Raw genomic sequence first — 14,314 nt, 5'->3', positions numbered from 1 at the left:
AAGGATAACTTAGTGGGGAAGGAGAACTGACCCTACTCCCCCAGCACAATAATATAGCAGCATAAGATCTTGGGAATGAGACAGGGGGTCCGGCGACACTGTGGCCCTACCAGGGGGAGGCCCCGGACAGGGCCCAACAGGCAGGAAATCAATCCACCCACATTGCCAAGCATCAACAAAAGGGACACCCACCAACCGCAACCACCCTGAATGAGGGCCGAGAATTGCCTGCAGAGTACAGCCCAATTGCACAAGTGCGCAACAGAGAGACAACAACAAGCCAGTGACTCTTCCCCCGAAAGGCACTGGAGGGAGGGCATCCCAGTGGCGACGAGTGTACACCTGGCAAGACAGCAAGGGTAGACAGTATCAAGCATTCTGGTCACCTTCAAGTTTGCACTGAGTTTGCATTAAATTGGCAGATCACTCCACAGTAGTGGAGTTCTATGAGAAAAGGCCCTGCCTCCGGTAATTTGTTTAGAAATTCTAATGCCTGCATCTTGCAATCGTAAGTTACATGTAAGTATGTATGGCTAGATCATTTCAGCAAGGTAAGTAGGAGCAAGTCCATGTAATGATTTATAGGTTAACAATAAAACCTTAAAATCAGCCCTAACAGGCAGCCAGTGTAAGCATGCTAGTACAGGAGTAATGTGTTCAAATTGTTTTGTTCTAGTTAGGATTCTAGCAGCCGTGTGCATCTAGAATCCTTTGTTTGAAGTAACAAAAGCATGGATTAGTTTTTCTTTGTTGTCGTTTCATCTGACCTGTGGCCGTAGGTCTTGGACACTCGGGGTGGGGCGGAGCTGTCAACTGATCACCACCTGGTGGTGAGTTGGATCCGATGGCAGGGGAGGAAGCTGGACAGACTCGGCAGACCCAAGCGTACTGTAAGGGTCTGCTGTGAACGTCTGGCTGAGTCTCCTGTCAGAGAGATCTTTAACTCCCACCTCCGGCAGAGCTTCGACTGGATCCCGAGGGAGGCTGGAGATATTGAGGCCGAGTGGACCATGTTCTCCACCACCATTGTCAAAGCGGCCGCTCTGAGCTGTGGCCGTAAGGTCTCCGGTGCCTGTCGAGGCGGCAATCCCCGAACCCGGTGGTGGACACCGGAAGTAAGGGATGCCATCAAGCTGAAGAAGGAGTCCTATCAGGCCTGGTTGGCTTGTGGGACTCCTGAGGCAGCTGACAGCTACCGGCAGGCCAAGCAGACTGCAGCCCGGGTGGTTGTGGAGGCAAAAACTCGGGCCTGGGAGGAGTTTGGTGAGGCCATGGAGATTCTGGCCAACCGTCCGGCGCCTCAGGAGAGGGAAACAGTGCCCTAACAACGCTGTTTACAGTAGAGGTGGGCAGCTGTTGACCTCAACTGGGGATGTCGTCGGGCGGTGGAAGGAGTACTTCAAGGATTTCCTCAATCCCGCCGTCACGTCTTCCATTGAGGAAGCAGAGGATGAGGGCTCAGAGGTGGACTCGTCCATCACCCGGGCTGAAGTCACAGAGGTAGTCAAGAAACTCCTCGGTGGCAAGGCACCGGGGGTGGATGAGATCCGCCCTGAGTACTTCAAGTCTCTGGATGTTGTGGGGCTTTCTTGGTTGACACGCCTGTGCAACATCGCATGGCAGTCGGGGACAGTGCCTCTGGGATGGCAGACCAGGGTGGTGGTCCCTCTTTTTAAGAAGGGGGACCGGAGGGTGTGTTCCAACTACAGGGGGATCACACTTCTCAGCCTCCCCGGGAAAGTATATGCCAGGGTACTGGAGAGGAGAATACGGCCGATAGTAGAACCTCGGATTCAGGAGGAACAGTGAGGTTTTCGTCTATACCCTCTACGGGGTGCTGGAGGGTTCATGGGAGTTTGCCCAACCAATGCCTTGTGGATTTGGAGAAGGCATTCGACTGTGTCCCTCGCGGCATCCTGTGGAGGGTGCTTCGGGAATATGGGGTCCTGGGTCCTTTACTAAGGGCTGTCAGGTCCCTGTAGGTGCAGCCAGGGGCCGGAGGGTGTCAGGTTTGGGGACTACACAATTTCGTCTCTGCTCTTTGTGGATGATGTGTTGGTCCCTTCAAACCAGGACCTTCAGCATGCACTGGGACGGTTTGCAGCCGAGTGTGAAGCGGTGGGACTGGAAATCAGTACCTCCAAATCCGAGGCCATGGTCCTCAGTCGGAAAAGGGTGGCTTGCCCACTTCAGGTTGGTGGAGAGTGCCTGCCTCAAGTGGAGGAGTTTAAGTATCTAGGGGTCTTGTTCACGAGTGAGGGAAGGCATTGACAGACGGATCGGGGCAGCTTCTGCAGTAATGCGGTTGATGTATCGGTCTGTCGTGGTGAAGAAAGAGCTCAGTCGCAAGGCGAAGCTCTCGATTTACCGGTCAATCTACGTTCCTACTCTCACCTATGGTCATGAGCTTTGGGTCATGACCGAAAGGACAAGATGCCGGATACAGGCGGCTGAAATTAGCTTCCTCCGCAGGGTGGCTGGGCGATCCCTTAGAGATAGGGTGAAAAGCTTGGTCACCCTGGAGGAGCTCAGATTAGAGCCGCTTCTCCTCCACATCGAGAGTGGTCAGCTGAGTTGGCTTGGGCATCTGTTCCGGATGCCTCCTGAACGCCTTCCCGGGAAGGTTTTCCGGGCCTGTCCCACCGGGAGGAGGCCCCAGGGAAGACCTAGGACACGCTGGAGGGACTATGTCTCCCGGCTGGCCTGGGAAAGCCTCGGTGTCCCCCCGGAAGAGCTAGAGGAAGTGTCTAGGGAGAGGGAAGTCTGGGCATCTCTGCTTAGACTGCTGCCCCCGCGACCCGGCCCCGGAAAAGTGGAAGAAGATGGATGGAGGCTTAATTTCCGCTATTTTTTGTGAGTTTGGTACACATCCGGAGGAAAGGGAGCAATGTTCAACATTGGCTGACCTAGCACAGGAAATAGCTCCTTAAGTAATTTTGTTGGAATCGGGTCTAGCTGACAGTTTGTGGGTTTAGAACTCATTACATATTTTGTGAATGTGTCGAGCGATATGGTATCAAAACATTCAAGTGTCCCCATTGAAACCTGGTCAGGGAGGTTAAGGACATTCTCAGGAGAACTGAGATTCTGAGGACTATAACTATTTAAGGAGGAGTCAGTTATTTGTTTTCTGATGGTGATGATCTTTTCATCAAAGTAGTTCATGTATTCATTAAAACTAAAGTAAAGACCCACTTCACTTGTTGAGCTTTGCTTTTTTGTTAACTTTGCAACTGTATCGAAGACAAGTTTTTGATTATTTTTGTTCACCTCAATCACTTTGGAGAAATAAGCTGATCGAGCAGATGAGTGACTTTCAGTATTTTAGTATACTGTCTATCCAGGCTAGTCTGAATACTTCCAACTTGGTGGAATGCCACTTTCGCTCCAATATTCTGGAGGCTTGCTATAGTGCTATAGTATTGTCTGTGTACCAGGGAGCAAGTTTCTTGTTGCGTATTTCTTTTGGTTTTAGTGGTGCAACCGTATCTAAAGTATTTCACAGTGTTGAGTTTAGATCCTCGATTTGATCGTTTGCAGAATTATTTACTCTGTCGTTGATGAGCAAACTAAGAATATCAAGGAATTTATTTGTAGTCCGAGAATTTATAGTACGGCTTTTGAAACTCATTGTTTGCGGAGCAAGTGGATTTCTTGTTTTAACAGTAATTGTAATAAGACATTGATCCGATAATCCAAGATTTCGGGGGGAAATTATTAGATCTACAATATCTATTTCTCGTGACAGGACTAAATCTAAGGTGTGATTGTGGCAGTGTGTTGGACCTGACACATTTATGACTGCAAATTATGACTTCAAAGGCTTTTTGAAGAGGATCATTGGACTTTTCCATATGAATATTGAAATCACCAAAAATGTGAATACTATCTGCCATGATTACAAGGTTAGACAAGAATTCTGGAAACTCATTAAAGAACATTGTGTATGGCCCGGGGGGGCCTGTAAATAGTAGCTATGTAAAATTATTTATGGGCCTGGTAAAACTTCAAAAGAATGAAAATCAGTGATGTGTTTGAGAGAAAATTCATATTTACTGTCATAAATATTAGCAACACCCCCTCCTTTTTGGGATGCACGAGGGATATGATCACTAGTATAGCCAGGAGGAGAGGCCTCATTTAGGGCAGTGAATTCATCACGCTTTAGCCACGTTTCACATAAACCAATAACATCTAGTTTATGATCAGAGATTAATTATTTACTACAACTGCCTTTGGAGCAAGGGATCTAACATTTAGGTAAAGCTGTACTAAATACTCTTGCTATGCTATCGACCAACTCCACTATGCGAGCAGGCTGGCTAACAGCCTGCGGCCTGATCTGCACCCTATCTCATGGTGAGGTTACAGGAGTGAGACTCCTGTCAATGTTCCTAGATAAAAGAAGAGCACCACTCCAGCTAGGATGGAGTCCGTCGCTCCTCAGCAGATCAGGCCTGGCCCTATTTCTGGGAGAGTCCCAAAAAGAGAGCCAGTTATCTACAAACTCTACCTCCTGCGACAGGCAGAACTCAGTTTTTAGCCAGCGATTGAATTGTGCAAGTCTGCTGTAGAGCTCGTCACTACCCCTAGCTGGGAGGGGGCCAGAGACAATTACTCAATGCCGACAGATCTTTCTAGCTAGTTTACATGCTGATGCTATGTTCTGCTTCGTAACCTCTGACTGTTTCATCCTAAAGTCGTTGGTGCCAACGTGAATAACAATATCTCTGTACTCTCTATACTTTCCAGTTTTAGACTTCGCTAGCACCAACCCCAGATTTGGTCGCTCCAGTGTACTATCGCCGGCTGATTCTTTAGTCTAATACTCCGAGTAATGGAACCGCCGATGACTAAGGTTTTCAGTTTTTCAAGGCCACCAGTAGTACATGCCTGCCAATCATTCCCCTTCGAAGACGGCTTGGGCCTTGACTTCCGACTTCAGTGGGGAAAACCTGTTGAAAGTCTCAGTTGGATTTAGCAACGACTCAGGTTTAACTGGTCGACAGCATTTCTTCCCAGTGACCAAGAGAAAGTTCTTGCCTGGCTGCAGGAGCTGTGCCGGGGGGCTAACAACACTGTAGTTTCTTCCTGTTGGCACAGACTGTTGGCACAGACTATTTCTACAGTAACATAATCCTTGCCTGAAATCTGCGTCTGAAGCCGATCCTCTAACTCTGCTATCTTTACCTAAAGACGATAGTTCTCCTCTGTGTTTTAGCTATAACAACTACAGTGATAAGGCATTGTAATGATACTTAGTGTCGGGTTGATGTAGTTCCGTTAATTATGTCTAAAAAGAGTCCTGGTGTAGTAAAGTTGGGTAACAGGTCAACAGATGAAAAATTTCATTGGTAAACTCTTAAAGTAGAATTTGACCAATTAGTTTATATAGAGTAAATTCGAAAAAGTTTGGCTGGTAGCCAGGTAGGTAACAGCAGTCAGCATACAGCACGCCAATGATCCCGCAATGCAAGTGTTACAAGTGTTTTACCTTCATACTTTTAATAAGTATTTGAATTTATTCTAACACCTTTACTGTAGCTTCCTTAAATGTGAAGAGTATGACTTGCTGTAAAGCTCTATATTTTTACAGTTTGACATTGTCAATTTATTGTCTTACTTTCACAGGCTTTAGCTATTTCACAGACTTTAGCTATTTGGCTGAAAGAACTCTCGGCTGAAGAGAAGCTGCAGTAGTCCTCAGTTGCCCTGGCCATGTCGGATATGGAGATTACCCCCGGTGAATTTTTGGTTTCCTGTTGAGTTAGAGTACCTGATCAAACCAACTCATGAATAAAGGAGAGCCTACCGCTCTTATGGGGAGAAGGGGCATTGCCAAAACTAAAACCGTTCCACTCGTCCACGACCACCACAGCCCTACCTTGGACACTCAGAACATTTAAAGAGAAGAGCAGTGTGGTTTACCTGGCAACTGAGGATATTATGTTTGGTGTGACACACACACACATACACACAGACACTCAAGTCTCAATTGCTGCTACCAGACTCTCCAATTTATATCGTTTTTAATTTGTAATATCTTTATTAGGGTGTTGTTATTTTGTTGTCCTTTACCTAAAATGTTCTGTTATTTGTTTTTAGCCTTTCTGTTGGTGCATTGCTCTGAAGTTAGTATTGTGTAAAGGTTTTATTCACATTGACTATTTATTTTCACTAAGAACTTGACTATTTGCACTTTTACATCTCTAGTCACAATACTGTTTTTGGTTATGTGTCCTAACATTTACTTGATTTGTGTCAAAATAGGTAACATTTTCTTGCTATCCTGTTAAATAATTATATACATTGGCAGCTAAAACTTTGGAATAATGTACAGATTTTGCTGTTTCGAAAGGAAATTGGTACTTTTATTTACCAAAGTGGCATTCAATTAAAAAAATTTATCAAATCTAGTCAGGCCCCATTTCCAGCAGCCATCACTCCTACACCTTATCCTAAGAAAATATAGACCACGAGTACCTACCACACACACACCGCCCCGAATCTTCCGCCAAGGGCACTACAGGACACGATTCAATTTGCTAATTTCAAAATGATGGCATTTCCACTCCGCTTGTGCTGCATTTTTGTGTACATGCCTCATTTCTCACTCAAGGTATACAGGTGTTGCATACATAGATTAAATTGATTTCGGGAATAGGAGATATCTTGTTGGATGGCGGATAAAATGGCTGATTACTGTATAATATATGTATGCGAAATATTAATGTCTGAATTGCTTTATGGAGCAATAACCTATACACTTCATATTCATTGTGCCTTCTGACACCACCCCCATATCACACAATTTGCATTTGTTTGCTGATATCTCAATTACGGTGAAACGGCAGCTGCCAGAAATCTGACCATTTTCAACACAATAAATAAATGCCTTTAAAACTCTTCTTCTCCTGAACTATACATGGGATTTATTTGCCAGTACATTTCCAGACTCTAGGCCATGCTTCTGAACAGGGCTGATAATGAAACTAGTTGCTATGTCAAAATTCGACTGAACTATGACTTCACAAAGTTAGCAATATATGCATGTTTCATTGAAAGTTAACTGTGCTTAGATAATGAGAACAACAGAAACATCTGTTTAGATTGTCTCTCTGTAGGTCATAGTCTGCTAACCTCAGGAATGTGGAATGTTTACACTGACCATTTGGCATGGGGTTCTTGTGGAGATATGATCTGTGTTAGGCAGACACGCCCTTCAATGTATATAACCTCTAGCAACCATCTTTACATTGAGATCAATTGAACATGTAACACATCACAACTCTGCTGCAGTGCTTCTAATAAAGCTTCACTTTCTCCCTTGATTTTCGACCCAGTACGTTCTTAGTAAGGTAACCACTATACAAACTATATATATATTCCAACAAATTACTATATGAGTGTGTAGTATCTAACAATGATCAATTATTCATAAGGTCAAGAGAGCGTTGTGAACCTGACCATATTATAATTTTGAGGTTAATTGAACATAATCACCCTGACCCGAATGTTATCACCGCTCCTGGGTGAAATAGACCATGTTTGATATGAGCCATTAAAAATGCATGACAGCAGTTCAAATCAAATGTCAATGAAGATGATCTCAGGCCAGAGAAATGTCTTCAGACCTTTAACACTGTCTATTACGTGTGTGTGTGTGTGTGTGCCAACCCCTTCAATTCATCTGTGAGTGAAAGGTCAGCCATCTACCTCTCATTAGCTCTTTAACACTGTTCATTACAGTTTCTAATTAGACAGCCATTAACTCCTCACTGTCTGCCTGTCCTCTACTCCTGCCTTCCCTTGTCCTCCTTCCTCCTATATAATCCATCTCACTCTTTCTTTTCTCCACCATTTTCATGTCTACTCTCCCAAATCTGCCCTTCCTCTCTCCTCCTACACGCTATGTATCTATTTCCCTCAATCTCCCCCCTAGGTCCCTTTGTTCTCTTCAGACCATGTCAATCGCTTTCTTAACATAATACCCTTCTCCTCTAAACCCATCTATTCTGTCTCAGCACTGCATCTCACCCATCTCCACCTATCACCTACCACTCATCTGTCTCACCTGCTCTCTCCTTCCCTTTTCTCTTCACCCATTCTCCCTTCACTTTCCCTTTTCCTCACTCGTTCTTTGCTCCCTTTCCCTTTTCTATCCACTAATTCTCCCTCCCTCTTTTGGAAAAACAATAGAATTAATCACAGTTAGTCAGTATTCACAATCCAGTGGATGTCTATGACACTATTCACAGGGTTATCGACCTCTTTCTTAATCCAATCCCCCCCATCTCCTCTAAACCCAGCACTGCCACATCGTCATCTCGCTTCTCCTCTCTCCTTCCCATTTTTTTCTTCACATGTTCTCCCTCCCTCTCTTGAAAGAGGAGTTAAAACATTAGAGTAATTCACAGTTAGTATTCACAATCTAAAGGATGGCTGTGACAATATCTACACTCCCCCTCCATACAAATACACACACTACAAATCCTGTGCACACAAAACACTTGTGAGCTTTGTCTGATCTAAGTAGTGTAGTTGTACTAGTACATTTGGTACTTAGTTGATATGACATGTGGTGTTTTGTTGTTGTCTGATACTCACCAGTGGTCTGAGGTCAGGGTGGGTCAGAATGTAACCATTATTAGTGATGGCGAACGCATAGCCATGGATGCCAAGCTGCAAATCACACACAATAATAAATCAGAAGACTATTTTATTGGATCTACACAAAAACCCACGCATGCACTCACACTGAAACTGAAATATGAATGTTAAACTGATTAAGAGTGCAATCAAGCTCTTTGTATATTCTAGAGCAAAGATATGTTTGTATCCACAGTGACTCATTTACATTTCAACAAAACAAGTATGTGGTTGCATTGAATAATTTCAGATACCACTCAATCAGTGTGTGTGTGTGTGTTTCACTCATTTCTGATGCAATCCTGTTAGTGAAGAGGTCTGAATTAAATAACAGACTTTTAAATGTCAACACCCATCCACATCTAAACCCTCTCATTTTCACCTTATGATATTCCAAAGAATAGAATACTAATCAACTGAGTTCTTCATGGGAAGTCCAGATAAATTATTCAGCTCTATAGTCTCTACAATAATAGCCTATTATCAGGTATGAGGCAGAAGGTTAAAACAATCTGTCTTAAATGTTGAACAATGTTCAGGATTTGAATGCTAGTGGGTTCCATTCTTGAGTGCTTTCTCATCGTTGCACACATGAAAATTACCATATGTGAATTCATTTGGACCATTGCGGACTAAAGGTACTCCCTTTAAAGGGAGCAGAGGTAATCCCTTTATATTGTACGTATAGTATAAATTAATTACCTTATACTTGGGGATGGTTTTGAGGAGCTCAGAGACAGGAACATCCGTACCAACCACCCCTAGCAGGATACCTCTGTTCCTCTGGAGACAAACAACATGAAGAAAACATCAACACAACATTCAGAATAAATCAGGTTGCTGGTCAAGAATGTTGAGTGCTCACCGTCTCATTCTTGGTGCTGAACACTGGCATGGCAACAGTGGTCATCAAAATAGGACCCTGACCATCCTCCAACTGAAAGAAACAAACACAAAAAGAGGACAGAAAAGATGAATGACACACATTGCACAATACTTGGTATGTCGGTACCAGTAGGGGAATAAGTCTGCACATAATTAACAAAAAAATTAAAACCTATTTCATGAATTTTACTTAGTCACAAGTTTTAATGTAATCAATGGATTTCACATGAATAATACAGATGAGTGTATAGGATTATATATTTCAGCTCATGAAACATGGAACCAACTTCATATGTCACATTTGAAGTATATTGAAATGCGGCCACTGGGGCAATGGTGAGCACTATAGCACTAAAACTGTATTTGCTGGCCCGCATAAGTGGACCCGGCCAAGAAGAGCGAATGTCTCTTATTGAGTGAGTGGGTTAGTGAGTGCCTCTATTTACATAGCGTAGGTCATATGTGAAACCAGCCATGGAGTGATTGAAGTTAAATAGCGTAGTGGCTAAAGACTGCCACATAAGAAACCACAGATCAAATCCAGCCAGGAAGGGTAATAAATTAACACCCGACAAGCGCCAAATGCAGGTAGATTTTTCGTTTGGCAAGTAAATTTCAGAAGGCTATCCGCCACACTGGCAGGTGAATGTTTGTACTAAGATAGTCACGGTGGCCCGAAGCACAAAACACAACCAACAATACAATTAAAACTACAATTGCAATTGTTGCTGGCCTTTTACTCTGCCCATACCATTGGCCACAATGTAACTCAATGGATATGAAATGCATATTGACTCATACAGAAAAAAGCTATTCTATACGTTGCAGTGAATGTATTGTAGGAAATATTCACGAGAATCTGTAGATTAAAAATATGCTGGAAAATCAAGGGGCACTGTGTATCTGCAATTGTTGCTGGCATTTTACTCTGCCCATACTATTGGCCACAATGTAAATCAATGGATATGAAATACATATTGTCCTGTACAGAAAAAACTATTCTATACGCTGCAGTGAATGTATTGTAGGAAATGTTCAGGAGACTGTATAGAGTGATTATATACAAAAAAATCAAGGGGCACTATGTGTTTGGAATTGTTGAAATCTCCCAGACTGTACACTCTACATTGTTTATAAGCTGCGTTGTCTATAAGTAAAAAAGTTTGCTATGGTAATGCTGCCACCTGTGTTTTAGTTTTTTAAATAATTCAACAGGTAGCTATATACTGGGTTCATATGTTGTCTGTGAAGCCATGGAAAATAGCGTAATTCGTAATTTGCTCAAAGTTAAAGTCCACAAACGGAAACTATGTTAGCAAGGTGACCACAAAGCCTAAACATATTGACAAAATATTTTAACAAAATGTTAAATAAAAAGTAATAATATATAATTCTTTTCAATCACCCTGTGCAACTGCTTTATACAATTCAAGTAAGTTTTGAGTTTTGGAAAATGGATTGTAAAGTACTGAGCCAGTGACTGAAGCTAGGGTAGAGGTACTGGAGGAGTACTGGCAGAAGTTGGAAGACAGTGGCCCAGAGAGTAGTGAGCCAGTGACTGAACCAACAGAGACAGCGGTGAGCAAGATTATAGGAATAAAGGCCTGACCCATGAGCCTATACTGTATATAGTGTTAAAATAAGTGGAGATTATTATAAAGCCTTAAATACAGTGAGGGAAAGAAATATTTGATCCCCTGCTGATTTTGTACATTTGCCCACTGACAAAGAAATGGTCAGTCTATAATTTTAATGGTAGGTTTATTTGAACAGTGAGAGACAGAATAACAACAAAGAAATCCAGAAAAATGCATGTAAAAAATGTTATAAATGTATTTGCATTTTAATGAGTGAAATAATTATTCGACCCCTCTGCAAAACATTACTTAGTACTTGGTGGCAAAACACTTGTTGGCAATCACAGAGGTCAGACGTTTCTTGTAGTTGGCCACCAGGTCAACTACAAGATCAACTATCTTCTTCACCACGTACAAAATCAGCAGGGGATAAAGAAATGTTCCCCCTCACTGTAGATAGAGGCTTTATAAGGTATTCATTCAATATTTTCACATGTAATACTAGTTTTTCACAAGTCATGTAATACTAGTTTTCCTATTGGTCACCTATTTATCCCCTTTTTTTTTGCCAACCTTTAGGAAAACACAGAGCACGTAGTTTTGATCCTGAATAATTTAAATGTAGATCATTTCATAGATAATTTGTTCTGTGTGACACAAAAAGCCAATTTATTATTTCAACCTGGAAATCTCTGTAAAAACTAACTACATTTTTGGGCCCTCTTGGAGTCATTACTCATTACCTCCTTCAGGAAAACCAGAATTATATTCAACATTTTAAATTTTCTTTCAGTTTAGCGCTTGGGACAATACACTAATAAAATCATGGCTTTAAGCTGAAGAGGCACTACACTGAGCCTGGTAGCAAAAATATTTGCAAGCAGGCCACTAGGGACATGCAAAATGTATGTACTATCCTTTTTAACCATTCCAGCAAACTGTGTGCTAGGGTGAGAGTCCTATAGGACTTGAACATGAGAATGCATTCCACATTTCCCTAGTAGGACATGGACATGACTGTCCTAGTCAAACGTTCTCAGAAAATGTGGGAATATTTCTATAGTAGGGTTCTTGGCCATTGGTGCGCACATGCATCTGCACCGTTCAGAGCTCTCTGGTCCACCATCAAGAAAAACAGCAGACATTGGCATGCTTTCTCCTGATTCATGTTATACCTACTTAGTTGAACAAATCCCCCTTGCTTGTTGACATATGCCATCGCTGACGGTCCTCACCAGCACATGCTTGTTAACCAGTGTTGGTTGGAAATACCTTAACGATAGTTGCCACAAAAGAAGCTGATCCCTCCATTGGAACACTGTCCAATATACACTCACCTAAAGGATTATTAGGAACACCATACTAATACTGTGTTTGACCCGCTTTCGCCTTCAGAACTGCCTTAATTCTACGTGGCATTGATTCAACAAGGTGCTGAAAGCATTCTTTAGAAATGTTGGCCCATATTGATAGGATAGCATCTTGCAGTTGATGGAGATTTGTGGGATGCACATCCAGGGCACGAAGCTCCCGTTCCACACATCCCAAAGATGCTCTATTGGGTTAACCCTTTCAGAAGCTGTACAGGGTGGGTTGGTGAACACCCTCTGAGAAAGATGACCACATTCCTCCAAAAAACCTGTAATATTTCTAATGAAGAATAATTTAGCAGTGAGTTTTGTTGTGTGATACTTGCATCTTTAACTTTCTCTGGAACATGCAGAAGAGTCAACCAGAGGTGGCGCTGTGCTGCTGCTGTCACAGCCATGCTTTAACTGAGTGCAAACACTGCACCTATGGACATAGTTAGAAAAAAGTCAGCTATTGCCCTAACAGCTCCAACAACTTCCTCGCAGGAGCACTTCTCAAAAGCTAATTGATAGCTTAATATGGTGGACCTGAAGCATGGTGATGCTGTTAAGAGAACACACCGGAACAAAATTTTTTGCACCTAGAATCCTTGTCAGCACTCTGTGCTAGTTAGCAAGCTAGCATCGCCTCCTCTATACAATCCATCTCCAAGTAATAAGCCTCCTCTAGCTCATCCAAGAAATTTGTGAAAAGGAGAAAACGGTGTGTTGTGGAAATTTCTTAATACAGTGTATTTTTTACTGATTAAAGGACTAAGTCCCTCTGTTTAGATAGATAGATGAATGTGAGGGTTCTGGCATTTGCTTAGGGGGCATCATTGACTGGTGTCAGCTGATGAAAGGGTTACTCTTTATCTCCTTATCTGTTTGAACTCACCAGGGCATCTATTGTCTGTCCAGATAATGTAAGAACTCTTTAAGTTGAAGAAGGTATTTATGGCGGGAAGGAGAGCTGTCCTTGGTGTGAACCTTTGGGTAAACGCTACAGTAAACATTCTGGCAGGAGGGATAAGGTGGGGGAAGATAGCATTTGACGTGTGTTATAGAACAAAGGGAATGTGTCCTGATTGATCTGGAATGTCCAGGATTTGTCACACCCCTCTCCTGTCTTTAAATACTGTCGATTGCCTGTTTTCATTTAGAAACTATCCACCGTTACTTTGTAACCTGTATACTTTCTCCTTGCAAGTTTCATTAAAACCGTTTATTGCGCAATTGATTTCTCCTGTCTTACCTACCATTTTCATAGAACTTTGGAATTTTAGAAATTGCCATCACAATTTGGGGGCACGTCCGGGGTCCTAATCCTGATCGGTTCGAGTCTTTTTCCACAGCAGGTTTACCGTGCACGGCCTGAGAACAATCTCTGGACTCTATTATCCTCCTAATAGGCTATCCTGTGAGGAGTTGAGAGAGAATACCTGACTGGAGCTGAGACTCGTGCCGGATCAGTACAGGTTTCCTGCGGATATTATATTTGGAGGTAAGAACGCAATTCGGTTTAAAAACTTAAAGTTGGACTTTATAGTTTAAAATCTGCAGTAAAAGGTTGGACCTTTTATAATATCTCATTTGTGGGCTGACGAGCTTGACTTCGCTTTCTGGTCGGTTGAGATAAACTAGATTTACTGGGTAAATCGGGAACATGGGAAAGTGCGGCAGTAAACCATTGAACGTCCCTCATAGTTACGTTGGCCCGGCTGAGGTAATGAAGGATAAGTATGGTGTTTGGACATGTGAACAATTGTACCTCTGGGAGTTTTTGGGTTTTCCAAAGAATGGCAGCTTTAGCCAAAGACAGTTGCATGGGTTGAAAGAGAAGTTGGAGGAATA

General features: G+C 42.7%; 1 protein-coding gene across 2 annotated transcripts in view; it reads right to left on the bottom strand.

Annotated features, from left to right (window-relative positions):
- cacna2d3a (calcium channel, voltage-dependent, alpha 2/delta subunit 3a) overlaps window positions 1-14,314 on the bottom strand; it is a 691,437-nt gene that overhangs the window by 164,006 nt on the left and 513,117 nt on the right. For both annotated transcript variants that reach the window (XM_034295715.1, XM_034295716.1), the window contains 3 exons: window positions 9,515-9,586; window positions 9,352-9,432; window positions 8,608-8,682 (listed from right to left, as the gene is read on the bottom strand). In XM_034295715.1, the coding sequence (XP_034151606.1) occupies window positions 8,608-8,682; window positions 9,352-9,432; window positions 9,515-9,586 (228 nt within the window). The remainder of the gene's footprint in view (window positions 1-8,607; window positions 8,683-9,351; window positions 9,433-9,514; window positions 9,587-14,314) is intronic.

The sequence above is a fragment of the Esox lucius genome, chromosome 12 (assembly GCF_011004845.1).
Source record: "Esox lucius isolate fEsoLuc1 chromosome 12, fEsoLuc1.pri, whole genome shotgun sequence".
Classification (NCBI taxonomy): Eukaryota; Metazoa; Chordata; class Actinopteri; order Esociformes; family Esocidae; genus Esox; species Esox lucius.
The sequence above is the reverse complement of the archived record's forward strand: the minus strand, read 5'-3'. Positions and strand labels throughout refer to the sequence as shown.